This window comes from Chamaea fasciata, unplaced genomic scaffold, assembly GCF_029207755.1.
Source record: "Chamaea fasciata isolate MVZ Bird 193981 ecotype frontalis unplaced genomic scaffold, bChaFas1.0.hap1 SCAF_13, whole genome shotgun sequence".
In the NCBI taxonomy this organism is placed as follows: Eukaryota; Metazoa; Chordata; class Aves; order Passeriformes; family Sylviidae; genus Chamaea; species Chamaea fasciata.
The window spans coordinates 8,494,440-8,513,796 of record NW_027094098.1 but is presented as its reverse complement, the minus strand read 5'-3'; the positions used below and the strand labels follow the sequence as shown (position 1 = coordinate 8,513,796).

The 19,357-nt window shown below is 37.9% G+C and overlaps 2 protein-coding genes across 2 annotated transcripts in view; both read left to right on the top strand.

Annotated features, from left to right (window-relative positions):
* Positions 1–10,461, top strand: part of DNAH12 (dynein axonemal heavy chain 12) — a 59,393-nt gene extending 48,932 nt beyond the window's left edge. The window contains exons 62-74 of the mRNA XM_066195506.1: positions 862–1,006; positions 1,842–1,992; positions 2,250–2,503; positions 3,051–3,191; positions 3,986–4,123; positions 4,990–5,223; positions 5,630–5,815; positions 6,314–6,417; positions 7,511–7,715; positions 7,897–8,034; positions 8,493–8,584; positions 8,815–8,882; positions 9,729–10,461. Coding sequence (XP_066051603.1) covers positions 862–1,006; positions 1,842–1,992; positions 2,250–2,503; positions 3,051–3,191; positions 3,986–4,123; positions 4,990–5,223; positions 5,630–5,815; positions 6,314–6,417; positions 7,511–7,715; positions 7,897–8,034; positions 8,493–8,584; positions 8,815–8,882; positions 9,729–9,919 — 2,047 coding nt within the window. The 3' untranslated portion in view covers positions 9,920–10,461. The remainder of the gene's footprint in view (positions 1–861; positions 1,007–1,841; positions 1,993–2,249; positions 2,504–3,050; positions 3,192–3,985; positions 4,124–4,989; positions 5,224–5,629; positions 5,816–6,313; positions 6,418–7,510; positions 7,716–7,896; positions 8,035–8,492; positions 8,585–8,814; positions 8,883–9,728) is intronic.
* Positions 10,462–10,997: 536 nt separating this feature from the next.
* ASB14 (ankyrin repeat and SOCS box containing 14) lies at positions 10,998–19,213 on the top strand. The gene is made up of 10 exons (XM_066195336.1): positions 10,998–11,071; positions 11,875–12,029; positions 12,555–12,605; positions 12,975–13,111; positions 13,208–13,366; positions 15,091–15,336; positions 16,004–16,175; positions 17,106–17,649; positions 18,447–18,600; positions 18,695–19,213. The coding sequence occupies exons 2-10, from the start codon at positions 11,902–11,904 to the stop codon at positions 18,886–18,888; spliced, it is 1,785 nt and encodes a 594-aa protein (XP_066051433.1). The 5' UTR covers positions 10,998–11,071; positions 11,875–11,901; the 3' UTR covers positions 18,889–19,213.
* The last annotated feature ends 144 nt before the right edge of the window (positions 19,214–19,357 follow it).

Below are 19,357 nucleotides of genomic sequence, written 5' to 3'. Positions count from 1 at the left end.
GATCAACCAGATCACTAATTGTAATATTATTTAATAAAATTGTTTTTTCTAAATTATTTGAGGCATTGCCCAAAAAAACTTTTCTTTTGAAATGTCTTCATGGTAGAGAAATAGTGTTTTAAGGATTCAGTGAAAGCCAGAGATGGTACATGTAGCAGAATTCCACTGTAGTTCTGGGGAAGGAGTTTTTCTTGTAAACTCTATTCTCCTGAACTCAGTACAATTTCACCCTAAAAAAATTAATTCTACCCTGGGTTTAAATAGAATTTAATACTAAATTCTGGAGACAGCATGGCTGTACAAGACTTCCATCAATTAGCTGACTGAGTGCAAATATTTGTGGTATTTGGATCTGAGTGTAGTAACACTGCTCTCGTAGAAGTTCTTTGAGGTTGTTTTGTGTTTCAGCTCCTTTGGAGTTTTAGTAGCAATGTGGATGTTGATCCCGCCTTTAAATAATCTGCAAGTTGTTCCCATTGCAAAGGACATACTCTGCATGTTGTGTGAAGGAAAATAATTTTTTTCCCTAGTTGAATTTCCTGGTAATTTTCTTCAGTTAAAGTGTGGTGTTTTCCTGAAATAGTGGAGGCAGAAAATTCACCTGAACCTATGAATGTCCAAGCAGTGCTAGCTGGAGAAACAGACAGAACTTACTGTCAACTTGGAACTTTTCAGGTGCAGTCTCCTCTCAGCAGCATGGTGAAAGAGATTTTTCACTGTTCGGTGTGGAGAAGCTCAATTGTGGGATTGTTTTCTGATGTAGATACGAAGTGTCTTAAATGACACTAGAATGTAATTTGCCTTTGATAAACCTTAAAAGAATACTCCAGGTATTTGTAGTACTTGTGTTTTTTTCTCTAGGAGTCATGTCTCTGAAAATATAGGTGAATGGCAAAGAATGTACAATAGCAAAGAGCCTCAAAACTTTCCATTACCAGAAGAGTTAAATAATACGTTAACTGAATTACAGAAAATAATAATTCTTCGGTGCTTAAGACCAGACAAGGTAAAATTATCTGTTAAGGAGTGTTTGCAGACTGTGCCATGCCTTGTAGCATAGTTTACCCTGCCTGTTCCAGTAATTAGTCTGTTTTTTATCGTATTTATTAAGAAAGTACATGCTGTTCTTATTTTTCAAGTGGCCAGTAGAAACACCACAAGCATCAGCTGAAAGCTTTCTTTCTGATGTGATTTAATGAATCGTTTGGAGGATTCTCATTGTTCTAGTTCTCTTGCAGTATTTTTTCATGGCTAGGCTATTTCGTGGTGCACCCAATATACTGGAGAACAAGACATATTGGCCTGCAAAAAATGCACAGGGTATCTAATACCATGTGCTTTCATGCAAACGATTTTTAAGGCAAAAAGAGATAAAATATGTTGATTCTAACGATCAAGATGAACTTTCAATAAATTCTGCCTTAGGTGCACTTAAAAAATTGTATTTCATTTTCTTTAGGAACTATCAGTGTTATAATTTAAGGCATATTGCAATTGCTCCCTTGAATTAATTAAAAATAATTACTTTAATATTTCCTAAGGGAGAATGTGCTTGTCTTCCACATCAGGAAAATCCTGAATCAAAGTCTTAGTATTATTTAATATTATTTATATGAGGTATGTTATTCCTTATTTTCTAAAAACATTATTATTTCTCTTGTAAGAAAAAAAATAAGGAGGGAGGTGTCAACAGGAGTTCTGAATCATTCTGCAAGACTGGTCTCAAATCTCTGCAAATCAGAGAAGTGTCTGCAGGCTTGGGGATTTGGCATAAAAGACAGTGTCAGATCTGCACTTATGTCTATGTTAATGGTTTGTATTTTCTTTTTTTTTTTTGCCAGATTGGTCCAGCTATAACAACATTTGTTACTGTGAAACTGGGGAAGAAATTTGTAGAGCCACCGCCTTTTGATCTAGCAAAAAGTTACTTAGATTCAACTGCTACAGTCCCTTTAATATTTGTGCTATCTCCAGGAGCAGATCCCATGTCCAGTAAGTATACACAGCAAGAGAAAATAGGGACTTCAAATTCCCCTTCAGTACAGTGAGGATGATTTTGCACTATCTGCAAGTAGATGTGAGTGCATTATGAGTCCATTATGTCAGACTGCTAGAATTCTGTGCCCCTTCAAAATGGGAATTAGTATGTACGTATAAAGAAAGTAGTAATAGAAGTTTTTCAGTATCTTTTTTCTGACATTACTTCTTTTCAATGTATGAGTGCTAAAATCTTATGCTTTCTGTTCAAGGCCTCCTGAAACTGGCAAATGACAGGGAGATGGTTGGAGGTAAATTTCAGTCCATCTCATTAGGACAAGGACAAGGACCAATAGCGACAAAAATGATTCAAACAGGAATGGAAGAAGGAACATGGGTTTGTTTACAAAACTGTCATTTAGCTGTCTCCTGGATGCCAATGCTGGAGAAAATATGTGAGGAGCTTAACAGTGAAAAATGTCACCCAGAATTCAGACTTTGGCTTACAAGTTACCCTTCACCAAAGGTATATGCATTGCCCCATAATCTCTGTTTAGGGAAAGGGAAAATTGTTGGCATTTTTAGGGAGTTTTTGTATACCTGAACGAGCTGATGATACAAAACTTCTCTGAAATGCAATTAGGCTTTGAAGAGATAATTTAACCAAGAAAGGACATTTGAAATTCATTATAAACATGATAATATCAAGCTTTCTTTATAATATTTTGATACCGTGATGTGCAGTATTTTGTATACTACTTAATGGAACTGCAATCTGTCAGCATATATGATTAAGAAGGTTTTTTTGCTTTCACATAAATTAAAAATTTTAATCTTGCATTTTATTTGTGAAGTGTTGAATACCAAGAAAACATTTTAAAATACAGGTTTGTTATTTACGTCAGAGTCTTACTTTCTTGATGCTTTGGAGAATTTTTTATAAGCTGTTGACCTTCAAAATGTAATTTCTTGCAGATAGTTGTTGATGTAAAAAACACAGAATAATCGTATATTGTTAATATAGAGTCTATTCCACACTTTCTGAAAGCAGTTTTGCTATTTTTTATTTCTAGTTTCCAGTAACCATTCTGCAGAATGGAGTGAAGATGACAAATGAACCTCCTACTGGTCTCCGGTTAAACCTACTTCAGTCATTTCTTTCTGATCCTATTTCTGATCCTGAATTCTTTGCTGGATGCCCTGGAAAGGAGCTGGTAATGTACCTATCTCTTGAGAAGGTTTTGGGCTTTGGGGTTTTTTTACCCACAGGTATATTAATTTCTGTCCAGTAAATAATTACAAGCTAAATTTTTTACTGTGGTTGTAAATTTAGGTTTTGCAGTGATAAAGATAATTAGTTAAGAATTACCTCTGCCAGGTAATCTCATGTAGCAATATTTTAAATGGTTTCTTAGGCTTTATTAAATCATGTACATGCTATACACACATAGCATGCAATGTATATGGACTCCGCACATTGATTAGAAGGGCATGTCTGTCATTATTGAGATGATGAGCACTGAGGAGACCTTTTCTTGCTACCAGGGAGCGAGCACTGCAGTGCCCGCATATTTTATTGATACCTGGTGAACAACTTAGCTAATCATTACCTGTGAAGGGAGTGAAAAACAGTGGAATCAGAGATAGGAGTTATCAATATACATAGGTGTGGCTGCACCTAAGGACTTGCTCTAAAAGTACCTTTGTATTTTTTGTTTATATAATGAACCTTAAAAAGAAATATCTGGCACTTTTGGAATTCTTATGAAGTCAGTTGCCCTATACATTAAAGAATATCATGGTACCTGAGGAACTGCTAAATGTGCTTGCACACGTGGCACTGTGTGTGCATTTGTTCCCAAGGGAAAAAGCAGAAGGTACTTCGTGGTGGCCTGGATTTATACCTGGGTGGAGGGAGGTAATGCAAGGGTGCTCACTACACAGATTGCACACTACCATGAGCTCATAGACTTGTTAACAATACCTTTTTCTTTTGCTTTTCTCAAAGATATGGGAGAAACTACTCTTTGGAGTTTGTTTCTTCCATGCTCTTGTTCAGGAGAGAAGGAAGTTTGGGCCCCTTGGTTGGAATATACCCTATGGATTTAATGAATCCGACTTGCGAATCAGTATCAGACAGCTGCAGGTAAAACCACTGATTACCTCCTAAACTCTGATCTTGCAAAGCACAGCTGGGAGTCACAAGGAGCAATACACTGAAGTTACCTCAAACGATCATAGATATTCAGGACTTCTGCTGTAAAGGCAAGGAATGTCAACCATATTATAAATATTTTCAAAATTACAAATTGCATAAAAAGTTTCGATTTCTACAGACATATGGAATGGAATGAATATATGTGAGAATTATAAAAGTTAAATTTGTCGTGTACAAGAGCTCACCATTCTTTAAGTAGCACATATCGATGACAGTCGCCTATTAGGGTGGTTAGTAGGAGGAAATTTTTTTTACATGTATACTGGTAGTTAACGGAATCTCAGACTATTCTTCCTCAGGATGAAATGGTGGACACTACTTGACATTGAACCTTTTATGTATAGGCACTCTGTGGAAAAGTCAGGAGAGTTAAAACTGAATTACAGAAGTTGAGGCTGAAGATTTGAAAAAGTTACCAAGAAGTTAATGAATGAGATTGGAGGAAGATTGAAAGATAAATTAGGTGAAACACACATTAATTTCTGATGCAGAAAAGCGTCCGTCTACAAAGTTTGAACTGGATAAACCATCCACTTGTAAATAATTCAAGAATTACTTGGATGACTGAGTAATTTTGATATTCATAAGAGGCTTTTACTCTTAACTCATCTTGATTTTAAACAACAATTTTTACCTAAAAATAAGATCACAGAAGTTGGATTTCCAGCACGTAGGAAGAAAACTCCATAAACTGCAGCTTACACATGCTGTAGCTTCCAGCCTTTTAGTCAGTTAGCAGACTGTTGTTTAGTAGATACTGCAAGCCTCTAGAATTGCTCTTATTTGTGTTTCAGTTATTCATCAATGAGTATAGCCATGTTCCCTTTGAAGCTGTCTCTTACCTGACTGGTGAGTGTAACTATGGAGGTCGAGTGACAGATGACTGGGACAGACGTTTGCTGCTGACAGTGCTGGATGACTTCTATAACCCGGATATAATTGAAAATCCTCGTTACACTTTTTCTCCCAGTGGCAACTACTATGCTCCACCCAAAGGCACATATGAGGAGTACATTGAGTTTATTAAGGTAAAAAGTAGCAACAAGATTTTGCACTGTTACAATGATGGGCCAAGAAAGCAATCCTTCAAGGCTTAAAGAGGTAGTTTTGCAGCACAATTAATTGTGTGCTCGGGTTCTTGGCTAGCATGCTTGTATGATCCTTGCCATGATCTCAGATGTTTAGGAGAGGGAATCAGTAAGTAGATGGGAGGATGTGTAGCATAGAATATTGAAAATTCCTTGGAAATTACTTTCTGTATGAGAGGTGGTGGCTTTATCACCAGTAATTCTGTCTGCAAATACCTGCCACTAAGGTCCTCACTCACCTGCAGCTGAAGTCAGTGGTAGCTTTTCACTCGACTTCTTGAAGAAACCTTGGATCACATTCTTCCTGCTTTATGTGACCCAGACATTTTTTTTTATTTTGTCTTAGAATCTTCCCTTTTCTCAGCACCCGGAGGTATTTGGCTTGCATGAAAATGTGGATATTGCAAAAGATCTTCAGCAAACTAAGACCCTCTTTGAATCTCTGCTTTTAACACAAGGAGGGGGCACTCAGGGAGCTTCTGGGGGTGGTGACAGCACTCTCTATGCAATTGCAGATGATATTCTCAGCAAGGTATTGTATATACAAATTACTTCAATTTATCTTCTTACAAAGCAGAAATTCCTTAACTAGAATCTTCAGTGTAAAGTGGATTTTCTGTTGAAAGAAAAACGTTCTGAAGTGAATTTAGTGCAATGTGAAAGTAAGAAGTTTTGTGGATGTAACAGATCACAGCTATATTTCAGTTGAAAGAAATTCTATTAAATAGGCAGAAGACAGGAGAAAGAGAGAAAGCAGAGCAAAGAGAACTTGAAAGAACAGTTGATTCATTTACATGGAAAAATTTAAAATTAATAAATTGAAACATATTAATAAATTTTCATTATATCAAAAATTCTAGGTGTTTTTTTAAAACCCCAAAATTTTTATTTAGATTGAACTATTGAATCCTGTATTAGTAAGATACTAATCAGAAAGCGGTTTCTATTGCTTTGCAAATTTTCTCATTTGCATACCTTTAATGTAAAATCATAATGACATATGAAATGATCGCCAGATGTGTTTTTACAGCTTCCAGAGGATTTTGACATTGAAATTTGCCTAATTAAATATCCCGTGAGATATGAAGAAAGTATGAACACTGTGCTGGTGCAAGAAATGGAAAGATTTAACCAGTAAGAATGCTCTATTTTATTAAATTTACCAGAAATCATTCCATTTGCAGAAAAATATTTCTTGCAAATCATATTGTGTAAGCCCCGTAGTGTGTGAAATATTTTCTTGTTCCCTTCTAATTGCCTGCAGTGATATCTGCAGTCCAAACATCCTTGCTCCTTGTGGAGAGTCAGAGTGTAGGATAGATGTCAGGAAAAATGAAGTGGCAAAATTAACTGAAAGAGAGAAGAAGGGAGTATGAGGAAGTACTGGGAAAAGAGAATGCAAACAATATCTATTTTTTTTAACTTCACTTTCCCTTTCACCATCTTTACTTCATTTTGTTTTCCTCATATTTCTGACCTGTAGGGTAAAGGATTTAGAAAATCTACATGCACAGTTATAGCTTATGAAATGTTTTTTGTAATGGAGACATTTCTCTTTGTTTCTCAATTTTCTCATGTGCTTCTCTTTGAATTATTTTTTCCTCTTCTTTCGATGCTTTTCCCCCTATGCCTAATTTTCACAATTATTCTTCTAAGACTACAGACGTAGAATTGCATTTATTTTTCTCCTTGGGTCCTCAGTCTCTTTTTTGACTTTGTTTCCTATCTTTCTTTTTTATCTTCACCTGCCTCTCCATTCTTTCTTTCTGTTTTTTCTCTGTCCTCTTTCTTTTCTATTTGTCTCTTTGCGTCTTCTGCTTAATTTTATCCCAAATGCTCTCTGGCCCTAAGTCTCCAAGTTGTCCTTATTGCACTCTCTACCCACCTGTTCTTTTGCAATCTAATCCTTTTTCCTTCATGTAGTATATAGTGGATACATTTGGAGTTCTGAATTTATCCTCTTATGAAACAATTCAAGATATCAGAGATAACAAAAGAGTTTATTACTGTTCCTAGTCTTAAATAAATCTGCACTAAAGCATAAATCCATGACTTTACAGACATGGCTTATTGTGCAGATATCTATATAGATATATAGATAAAAAAGCTATAAAAGTTCTGTATATGCCTCCATAATCCACTTCTTTTACTTTTTTTCCAATGACGTAGTCATGTTTAACAAATCATGCAGAATGTGTGAAAATAGTTTTTTTTTTTTTAATTCTAGTTTAATCCGAACTATTCGCATTACACTAATTAACCTGAAGAAAGCCATTAAAGGACTGGTTGTTATGGATGCTGACCTGGAGGCTCTGTCTGGCAGTCTCCTTGTTGGAAAAGTTCCTGAGAAGTGGGCACAGCATTCATACCCAAGTCTAAAACCATTAGGGAGCTATGTTGTCGATCTGCTAGCAAGGCTGAAGTTTTTGCAGGTGATGTACAAGTGGCAGTGCTGCCAGTTGTTCGGTCTGACTTTCCATATTATTTGTCTTTATTGGGAAAGGAATGATAGGCTTTGTTTAGATTCTCTGAGTACAATTATGTAGAAAATAGTCAAAGCGTATGGGATTTCTCTCTTTCTGGTTGTTCAATGTATTGCATTCCTCTCTCCAGGACTGGTATGAATTAGGGAAGCCTGCTGTTTTTTGGCTGTCAGGATTCTATTTTACTCAAGCTTTCCTAACTGGAGCCATGCAAAACTATGCTAGGAAGCACAGGATCCCTATTGACCTTCTAGGATATGAATTTGAGGTATGGATAAACTATAAATTAATATTTTATTAATCTGAGTCCTGATGTTGTGGTGAGATGTAGTACATATATCCTAGCTGGAAAGTTCATTTTGCAACTGACTGCAGTCTGAAGACAAAGGTAAGACTGGCAAGCTAAATAAGCTCTGTGGAAGAGTTATTCTCAAAGTGATTAAAAGCAGTTCTATCACTGGACCCAGAACTCCACTCAAGAAAACAGCCTAACCAGAGTATATTTTTCTGTGTGATTAAAGCCTCATGTTATAAACTACAAGAAAGATAATTAACAAACCCAAAGAAGTCTGTTGTCTCTGTAGATACGTATAAAAGTAGCATTGAAAGGAAGGGTTACTATATTATTCTCAGTTTGGTTTGGTCTGAAAATTGGTAATTGGCTTAATAGCTCAGAAAACAAAGAGCTGTGAGAGTTTCATGACTTGGAACACTTATTTCCTGCAGGTTATTCCTCAGGATACTGCTGATACTGCACCGGAGGACGGTGTTTACATCCACGGATTATTTTTGGACGGAGCTCGCTGGGACAGGACCAAGTCAGTAGCCAAGTGTTTTACTGTGGTTCTGGAAAGCTTTTTTTCAGTGGTCAAACAAGACTGGTTTAAATAATTTAAGTGATACTTTTCATATTATTGGAATAACACACCAAATTAAGTACTCTATCATGTATGGAAAATAGGGAAGAAAAAACAAACAAGCAACAACCAAAAAGCACCCACCAAACCCCTCAAGCCAAAACAATTACTTTGTTGCTTTCTCTCTCCAGGGGAATGTTAACTGAGCAATATCCCAAAGTGCTCTTTGATGCCATGCCCATCATTTGGATAAAGCCAAGTGAGTATGATTTCTCTAATGTGTGAGCAATTCAACAAGAAACCGCAACAGTGGTTTCCTTTTTTTACTGAAGATCACTGAGGAGAACCTTTGACTGACGTACAGAAACTGGTGTTTTTCCTTATGTGATTTAGCAGCGTTAGCTCAGGTTATTTTAAGCTTTGTGATAGCTGTCTTTCCTACTAGTAAGATAATTTTCACAAGTCTTGTTTTCTTTGATTGAGAGGAGTAAATTCCTCTTTTTGTTTATGCACAAAATCAGGACTTTATACTGCAACTGCTGCAACTTAAGTGTTAGCAAATAGGCAGTATTAAAATTTGCCACTTTTTCTGCTGGTGCCTCCTCTTGAAGTTGGATGAATTTGTTCAGACCTGCATGATTTTATGCTTTGCACAAGTTCCATGCAAGCAGTCTGAGCAACAAAAAGTTCCTGCAGAGTTCTGTCCTTGGATCTCAGATGACTTGAATTGCCGTCAGATTCTTTGGCAACTGGACCAGAATTCTTGCAGAGCTATGAAAAACTCCTGTATAAGCTATGTATTAACTAGGTAACTATTCAGATTTTAATGTGTCTTTCAGTATTACAAAGCTGGTAGAATCAGAGGAAGGCATCCAGTACTGAAAATAAATTTTAGCTAATCAGTGGCGTTTAAGAATGAAAAAAACCACACAAGAAAACACAAGGAGAAAAAGCCGGATAATTTTACTCTGTTGCTCACAAAACAATTATGCATTTTAATTGACCTTTAAAGATGTTGCTGTAAGTACTTAACATTTGCATGTAGGTTATGTTTCTACCAATAGATCCGCTGAGTATAATGCATTATTTTGGGGTTTTTTTGAAGCTGTAACATCAGACATAAAGGAGTCTAATGCCTATGTTTGCCCACTCTACAAGACGAGTGAGCGCAAAGGGGTCCTGTCCACCACTGGACATTCCACCAACTTCGTCATTGCTCTGAGGCTCAACACAGACCAGCCGGTCCAGCACTGGATCAAGAGAGGTGTAGCCTTGCTGTGCCAGCTGGATGACTGACTGTGGACAGTTCACATACAGACTTCGCAACATCTTGTTCTCTTTGCTGGCTGACGGAGGAAGTGGAACTTAGTGTGTAAAAGAAACATCTGGAGGTTTTTGTATTGTAAGAGGGCATACAGATACTGTCTGACCCTCAAGCTTATGTATTAAGTATGTATTGAGATTATTATGACCATCTTTACAATCTGTAAGCAGTACAACTAGGAGTTTAGCCCTTGGTGATATTATTAAAATGTGAACATCTTTCTTGTGTATAGCTGAATATCACAAAACGTATTTTCACGGGAAATGAAAGTAGTCTGCACTTTCTAAGAAAAACATTACAGGTAATGAACTTGACTCTGCACTTTTGTTTTCTTTAAAAATAATTAAAAATCATTACTTAAGCAATCTTTCTACATGTCCTCTAGCAAAGAACTGTTTCCACCTTGCACTCAGATACAGCCGTCATCTGTTCTGTGTATGGATCCCTCCATAAAACACAGTAGGAAAAACTGAAGCACATAAAGGTCTCGCTCCATCCTACCATCACTATTACTACTGGGCATCTGTGTCTCTCATTTCCCTGCTTATTGGGTGTTGAACCAGTGTAAGTCTGTCTTCCTGAAACTGCTTTTCCCTTTAAAAAATTTATTTTTCAATTGCTTTTCTATTTATATTAATGTGAATTATGATTAAGCAGTCAGGAACATGTAAAAATTTTACTTGAATTTTTGCTTGATTATTTGCTTGGTTTTGTTGACTTTTACTGTTTCAGTTTTGGGTTTCTTGCTGTCTTACTTAAGCAAGCTCCTAAGACCACCTTCAGTTTGCTCTCCTAGGACAGCACTGGAGAATTTTCTTTTTACAGTATAATACTTACTGCTATAGTACTAAAGTTCTTATTCCAAAAACCAGAAGTATTTTTTACAAGAAAACTGGAGTTTTATTTCCTTCTTTTGTTGGCATCACTTAGCAGGTCAGATTATTAAACATAACTGACGTGTGTGAAAGAAACGTGGAGAAAGTCCCAGAGTATCTTATGATCGGGTATTTATAGTGAGCTATTAATGGACATGGGCTCTGCAGAGATTGTTTTCAATCCTGAAAATGTCACTTTCAACTTAATAATCACTTCTCCAAAGGCTGAGATCTTGCCTCTTTCAGAAGGTGAGGAAACCCAGTGTATTTTCTCAATTCATAGAGAAATTAGTAGTATTTTTAGGAAAAAAAAGTAGTCTACACTTAATATATTCATGTACTCATTGAGCCATAGTAAAATCAATTACTAACAATTTCTTGCTGTATATGTTGCTAACGTATTTCTCTTTTTTTTTGCTATATATGCAATTACAGAGCAAGGCCTTGCAATCACACATTAGGTGGATCGGGTAACAAATTAAATTACGCAGATTTGCTGTGAATTACTGCTGCCTAACTTTAAGATGTTTCTAGAATTTTTCCAAGCTTTGTAGTTGGCACGTGGACAACTTACTTAAATTTCCTGTGCTCATTCATTTTTCCAAGTTATTTATTAGCAAGTTATTAAATAAATATAAACTATTTATTAATTAACAACAAATATTATATATTATTAATTATTATTATTTATAAACTAAATTTATTAGTTTATTTTATTAGCAATAAAATTAGCAGTTTTATTTATTAATTTTATTTTACCTTGCCCTGTGGTTTTGTGTTGTTTTGTGTTTTCAGGCCAGCTATCTTGAAAGCCAGAAGTGGAAGTTTTGATAAGGTATAACGGATGAGAGGTTTGAGCCCAACAAAACATCTGAGATCTTGAATATGCCAAGAACAGCTTGACTGCTTAAGCATATAACAGTGTAGTCATTTATTTTAAACAATGTTTCATTTCTCTCCATACTGACAGAGTGATTGCTGTTTCTGTTACTCCACATCCAACCGGAAGATTTAATGTCTGCTTCTAATTAAAAAGCAGTGTTTCCCTACAGAAGTGATCCATGTTGTGCTGATTTGCCATGAATAATTCAGTGTATATGGTTGATGGTGATTCTGATGAGGAAATCCCTACCCAGCGAGCTATTCAGGAAAGTTTACAAGATAGGCATAAATTTGAAACAAGTGGCAGTGCGGCAGAGGTTGAAAGGTAATAAGTTATTATTTCTATTTTGGGTGTTTTCTTGGCATTATTGTAAGCATTTAGTAGACCCTATTTTCCTTTGTAACTCCATGTGTTGTATTGTGCTGACCTTGTCTCATGGATACTAAAAAGCACTGGTAGCTTACTTGTTCTGAGTTCTCCCTAAGTAAGTGTACTTCTTTCCTGGGAAATATGGAATGTGTGAAACTTTCAGGTGATGTTTTACATCAATATGTAGGTGAGTATAAGGCTTTGTGAAGAAGATAAGTAGGTGATGTAAAAGTGGATTGGTATGGGAACATCCCCTCATTTTAGCATTTAATTGTTGGCCTTAGTGTGAAAAGTTCAGTATTTCCAGTGTCAGGGAAAGACCAACAAAAAAAGTGTTTCAAAGTGTTAAACCCTCCCAAAACCAACGTAACTCAGAGAAATCTAACATATTGTCTAAATTACAGTATTTAAAGGTATAATTATATCCTTAGCTTCACATGAATTTTTACTTCTCATTTTGTTCTTGTTGTGTTTATGCAGTTTCCAGTACACCACGAGTAAAGAACATGAGCAGATCGTTGCAGCAATTCGGACAGTTAAGTACAAATGCACCACACTAAGCCTACACCCCTGGGGATGGCTGAGCAATGCCTACATTTTAGCGGTTTGATCACCTGATTAAAGTGCAGCTTTTCTTTATATAGTCTTGGGGAAAGGATGGAAACTAAAGACAAGACATCCAAAAGCCAACATATTAGATTGGATCAGGGAAGTGGGATGGGTTCAAGTGTCATCCCTTTCAGAAATTCCAGTGCTTCATCCCGTAAAATTAGGGGAAAACCCCAGGCCTTTCTTTTAAAATGAGCAAGATACACTGGTGGGATAAATGGCACTCAATATATTGGTTGCCTGAATTTTATCTTATGATGAGTAATGGGATATGTGTCTGTGTTAAAACATCACAGGCCAAGAGGAGGCATTGAAGAAGTTGGTGAGGCACAGTTCTGCTTTTGAAGAAGGAGATCAGCAAGGCTGGCTTCCTGTGCATGAAGCTGCAGCACAGCTAAATAAGAACATTCTTGAAATAACTTTAAAAGGTACAAAGTCCTTCTAGTTTTTCACCAAAAAGTTTTACAAAGTGAAGTTTGATGTATCATCCAACTTGACATATGTTCTGCTTTTCTGTATTTCAGCCTCCCGTGACATCACGTGGGAGCAGTCCACTCTAAAAGGGGAAACCCCTCTCTTGGTGGCAGTAAGAAATTGTTTTGTGGACAATGTCCGGTTTCTCCTGCTCAATGGCTGCAATCCCAATGTTAAAGATGAAGAGGGAGATTCTCCTTTAGTTATAGGTGAATACTGTTTTTAGGGGTGGAGAGGTGAGGGAAGGAGGTGAGGATATAGTTACACATTTTAGGTTTCAGTGTGGCATATTTGACTTCAATGCCTAAAATATTTTGCTAAAAGGAGAAAAAAAAAGTTAATCTCAGCATTGCATATGTCTGTCCCTGTCTATTTTTCTCAAATGATAATTAGCTTTCTCCATGAAGTGCCAAGTGTCATCCTCTGCTTTCCTTGGCATAATTTCTGCAGTGGTGCCAGGTAGCGAGTCCTTCTGCTTCTTCATGCTATTACTTGCCCTTCATGTCTGCAGGCATTAAACATTCATATTCTCTGCCCACGTGGTATCTCCTTCATTGCATCAGCCTCTCTTTGTCCAAAACCCATGGTAACTGGTTTTAATTACCCAAAATTATAGCCAACCAGCCTGATTTATCGCAGTATGTAGAGTGCAAAGAAGTGTTTGTCCCTATTTAGACGTTGCCAGCGTTAGTCCAAGGGTGACAAGAAGATGGGCTGACATTCTCAGTTCACTTCTCTTTAATATTTTGTAATTCAGGAATAAGGTCCCATAACTACTATAGTCCTAGTATAGTCTCATACCCACATTCTTTGTGTGAATGCCACTTTAATTTGATCATGCACAAGAACTAACTGTAATTAATTATTTCTAAAGAACTATCTTTTGCCAAAATGTTTTTCAAAAGTGTTCTGTGTTCATATCCTTTGCTTCCCTCAATCTGGGCTATGACGCCTTCATTCTTACTGAATCCTACCCAAAAAAAGAGGAATATGTCTTCTCATTATCTAAATTCTAAAGGAGCACTCTCAAGTTTCTTGGATGATCCCGTACATTTTTCTGTATTGGAAGGGTGGTTTCTTTTTCAAAACTGTTGTCAAAGGAGGAGAAAAAGGCCTACCAATCATGTGTAAGACCCTCAGTCCATTCTTGTGAAATGAGTGCAGCTTCGAGTCTGGGCCATCTGCTTAAAAAAACGTACAGAACTCCTAGATACTTTTGAAGTGCACGACATTAAAATGCACCATCCCCCAAGAAGGGGATGCATGGGATTTATCTAAAGCAGCCATGTAGGTTACAGATAATGGCACATCACAGTTTCTATCACAGAATGCTGTCACTTGTGTTCAAGCAGCTGTGACACATGAAGCTGCTCAGCCTAATCTGTCCAGTTGAAGGACACTAGCTATCCTGCACAGACTGGAAGATCAAAGGGAGAGGGAGGGAAGGGTGTTCCCTAATAATTCCATCCACTGGAGCTAATGCAAATTTCTCTTTCAAGATCCTTGCTGACTTAAGACTTCAGACTTATTAAGCTAAGAAAGCATACGAAAATCATTATAAGCTTTGTTTTTCATCATGGTAACTGCTCCTGGAGATTAAATAGAGCTCTGGTGGCAGCTCCTGAGCACCAAGGCCCTGGGTGTGGTCTCCCTCTAGTGGCAAGGAAAGCTGTGTTCTGTTCCATTACCAAATGCAACAGAGAAAAAAAGTCTGCAGAGGGAAAAAGAGATCACCATGAAATGATTCCTTTGCATACTTAGTACTGTCCTGGAAGCAAAGAACAGACTTGTTGATGAGTTAAACCTTTCAGTGTAGGGTGGCATTTCTCATTGCATAAACAGCACTGCCAGGAACAGCTTTCCTGGGCTGCCACAGTGCGCAGAATAGCGCTGAGTAACAACCCTGCCTGATGCTTTCCTTGTCGTCCTACAGCGATTAAACTTGATTCCTATGACATTGCCTCCTTGTTGCTACGATCTGGTGCCAGAGTGAATTTGCGCTGTGTCCATGAGAGAACTGCTCTGCATGAGGCAGCCAGGCTGGGCAGGAAAGATCTGGTACAGCTTCTCCTGGATTCTGGAGCAGATCCTGATCCCCGCAGTGGATATGGGCTCACACCTCTAGCACTGGCTGCTCAGATGGGACATACAGAAATTATGGAGCTCCTGCTGCAAAGAGGTGAGACTTTATTATATAGGACCTTTTAGGAAGAGAAGGCTTCAGATATGCCTTCAAAAACAGCAGCAGAAGTAGCTCACCTTACTAGAGAAAATTAAATGCCATCTGCACTCAGGGTTGTTGTGATGTAGTGAAGGCCTCATAAATATAAATTTGTATGATATTTTAGTGAGTACTTATAATTGTTTTTTAAATGCTCTATTATTTTCTCATGTAGACAGGTCACTCTAGGGCATGCTTGACACGATATTTATGGCGGGGAATTTTACATGATTGTTCAGCAGCACCAGAACTGGATTGCCTGAACTGTTTGCCTACTGGGTGCTCCCATGTTTACAGTTACGCCTGCCTGGTCTTTGTAACGTAAAATAATTGAAATGCATTTTTTGTAAGCCAAAAGCAATTGTTGTTTTGATGGATAAGAACCAAACCTTTTGCTGGCACAGTTCTAAGAACAATTCTTACTGTGTTCAAAGCAATTTGGACCTTCTTGTTCCCAGGATTACATAAACACACCTAAGGATCCAACATGAAGATTTATACCCACAGTGGTTCTACTTGATGGAGAATAGGATTCAAAATACCATATCACTGGGGCGCTAGAGATATTAATTACAGCTGGATATTTACAGTGACTACTTGGAAAATCCTTGCTGCTTCTTCCCAGGTGCAGATGTTCTTTCACAGGCAATGGACTGTGCTTCTATATTGTTTGAAGCAGCAGGAGGAGGAAATCCAGATTCTGTGAGTCTTTTACTAGAATATGGGGCTGATGCCAATGTACCAAAGCACTCGGGTCATTTGCCAATCCACAGAGCTGCATATAGAGGACACTTTCTGTGAGTTAATATGCTTAAAAACCAAATGATAGTGACACCAGAAATATTAATTTTATATTAATAAATTATTTATATAAATAAATAATTAATATTAATTTTACTGATTCAAAGCAGGCAGAAAATCGTAGTTTCGTACAAGGAATTATATTTGACTCTGTAAATATGTCTGTTCTGTGTCTGAATGTACGAGATGAGTCAGGATAAGATCTTCATGATTTTAGGCTGTACATCTTAATCCCTATGGTATTTCTCACAAGTAGTAACCTGTCCAGACTAATGCTGTGGTTCTTGGGACATTGTCACTCTCTTTGGGTCAATGTCTAATCTCCACCCCATCACAGAATGTGAATGGTGACTATACTAAATAGACAAATAGTGAGTAAGGGTTATCCCTATTTTAAAGAATAAGACTACTGGAGGATATTTATGCTGAAATCACAACTAAAAAATGAATAAACAAGCACCTGATGAGTCTTAATTTCTGTATTAATGTTTTCAGTATATTAATTGTTATATTTAAACATAGATGTAAATATTGCATTATATGTTATATGTATTCATGTTATAATACATATTCTATTAATTCCCCTATAGGTTTAGTAATAACACTGTGCTTTCAACATTCCAGAAAAATTTCTGTTGAGAAGGAATCATTAATTCCTATATAAAGGAATGGGTTGTTCATGAATAATTGTGTAATATAATGATATTTCATGTGTAGTAGGTGTAAAGTCAGTATCCCATTGCTGGGTAACAATTTCATTGTTAGCAATTCAAGTCAATGCATGCCATGGTACTGATTTGCAATATTCAGATTATTCTAACAGTCGTGATGAATTCTGAAGCCCAACAACACAGAGACATTCAAAGATGAGTTAGATGAATCAAAATGTTTAAGATGCTGAGATGCTTCTGTTTTTAATTTTTCAGAGCTCTAAAATATTTAGTTCCAGTGACTGATTTTGCTGCCATTAAAGAAAGTGGGATAAGTCCAGTTCACTCAGCAGCAGCAGGAGCACATCCTCAGTGCCTTGAGTTTCTCCTCCAGTCGGGTTTTGATGCCAATTTTATGCTGGCTCAGAGAGTTCGCAAAGGCTATGACGACCACCGGAAATCAGCCCTGTACTTCGCTGTTTCCAACGGGGACATCTGCTCGACACAGCTGCTGCTGAACGCCGGAGCCCTGACAAACCAAGATCCCATCAACTGCCTCCAAATAGCCTTGAGAATGGGCAACTACGAGTTAATGAACCTGCTGCTCCGCCACGGGGCCAATGTCAACTACTTCTGCCGCGTGAACACCACGCATTTCCCCTCGGCTCTGCAGTACGCCCTCAAAGACGAGGTCATGCTGAGGATGCTGCTGAACTACGGCTACGACGTGCAGCGCTGCTTTGACTGCCTGCGGGGCAACGGCGCCCACTCCCAGTACGTGGCCGACGGCTGGACCTCCACTGTCATCAAAGACACCATGGTAAGTGTGTCACGCGGCTTCGGGTGCTGTACCAGCAGCCTTCCTAAAGCTAAATGGAAAGGGGCTTAATGCACTGTCAGAAAAAGAAGATTGAAGACAGTTTACACATGAAGAGAGGAATAGACACGGCTTTCAAATAAACAGATGTTGTTATGAAGCCTAGTTCATGACGGTAGAGGACTGTAAAGAGTAATTTTGAATTGTGAAAATACAGCTGATGATGTCCTAATGGTCGGTATGGAACTGGCTCTCCAGGACAGTCTTGTCATGCTGTGAAAGCAGAGATTTGCAAGCTGGCTCTCTGCATTGTCCTTTACCAGAACACCAGGACTGGAAAGCTGTTGAAAGGACCCCTGGAGCTGGTGGGATAAGCACTGAGCAGAAATTAGCAAACTTAAAGAGCTTCCTGGAGACACTCATCAGTGTCATTGCTTCACAGTTGTAAAGTCCATTTGAACTTATAAATCCTTCTTTAACCTAAAGATAAGGGGATGATGATGCATGCACTGAGCTGGTGGATGCCCCTATTGAGCACCTGGAACACATCGAAATTCCACTTAGAGTGGTAGCACTTCGTTTTAAGCACCAAGTCCCTGAAGATACAGCTGCTTAAGTTTATTTTTGGATCTAATACAAAATAACCATCTCAGATTTTTAGATTCTACTAGTGAGGCTTAGGCAAGCTGTGGCAACCTCTAAAACCCTGCTCAAGTAAGGTAATTGTTCTTGTCCTCAGAGACAGAAATAATTTAATGCAGAATCGAATATTACCCTACTAAATGTTTTGTTTCTATCAGTTCTGTGAAGTTATAACCTTGTCCTGGCTGAAGCACGTGTCTGGTAAAGTAGTGCGAGTCATGTTAGATTACGTTGATCATGTTAAGATTTGCTGGAAGCTCGAAGCAGTTCTCAAAGAACAGGAACTCTGGCCAGACATCCATTTCATTTTAAGTAAGTATCTGTTTACATCTTTAATGAAAACAAGCTGGTTTGGCATTGGGGCCTTTTTGGTTGGTAGCCTTTTAATTTTGCTTCTCCTTTCTAGCAAATCCTCGCTCTCTGAAGCACCTTTGCCGTCTGAAGATCCGGGCGTGCATGGGCCGGCTGCGTCTCCGCTGTCCTGTCTTTATGACCTTCCTTCCACTGCCAAACTGCTTGAAAGACTACATCCTGTACAAGGAATATGATCTTTATGGGCAGGAAAACTTCACAGGGATCTACAACCTCAACTGTGCATAAGTATTAGCCCTGTACCTCGAAGGGAATTTCATGTGGATAAGACTGCTGTGCTTTTTTTTCTTTTGGGATTGTCTCTCCTCTGTATATCAAGGAATGCCAGCTCTCCCCTCACTCCCTGAAGAAAATGGTGAGACCCCCAAAATGTAAGTATCAGTGATCCCATTCTAAGGAGCTCCTGGACTATGACCTATGTGGAAGTTATGGTAACAGTATTTTAAATGCGTAGTGTGACAAGCTAAGGAAGTGCAAAATACAGGGCTCCTTGTGTTAGGGCTAAGTTAAAGCCTGTCATATCAGACACCGCCACCCACATTCCAGGATTAAACTCAGCGTTTAGGTAAAGGTCAGGGATTTGACTAAAACTAAAACGAGGAAGGGAGGTAGTGCTCTCTTGTACTACTTCCCTTCTCTTGACAAGAAGTAGTTTTTATTTGTGAAGTCCTAGAGTGAAGTTCTTAGTAGCAACTTA

Bases quoted from the DNA above. Each gene is read 5' to 3' on its own strand.
- ASB14 (XM_066195336.1), top strand. From the start codon at position 11,902: ATGAATAATTCAGTGTATATGGTTGATGGTGATTCTGATGAGGAAATC. The intron at 13,367-15,090 runs GTGAATACTGTT...GTCGTCCTACAG, and splicing joins AGATTCTCCTTTAGTTATAG to CGATTAAACTTGATTCCTAT. The intron at 17,650-18,446 runs GTAAGTGTGTCA...TGTTTCTATCAG, and splicing joins CTGTCATCAAAGACACCATG to TTCTGTGAAGTTATAACCTT.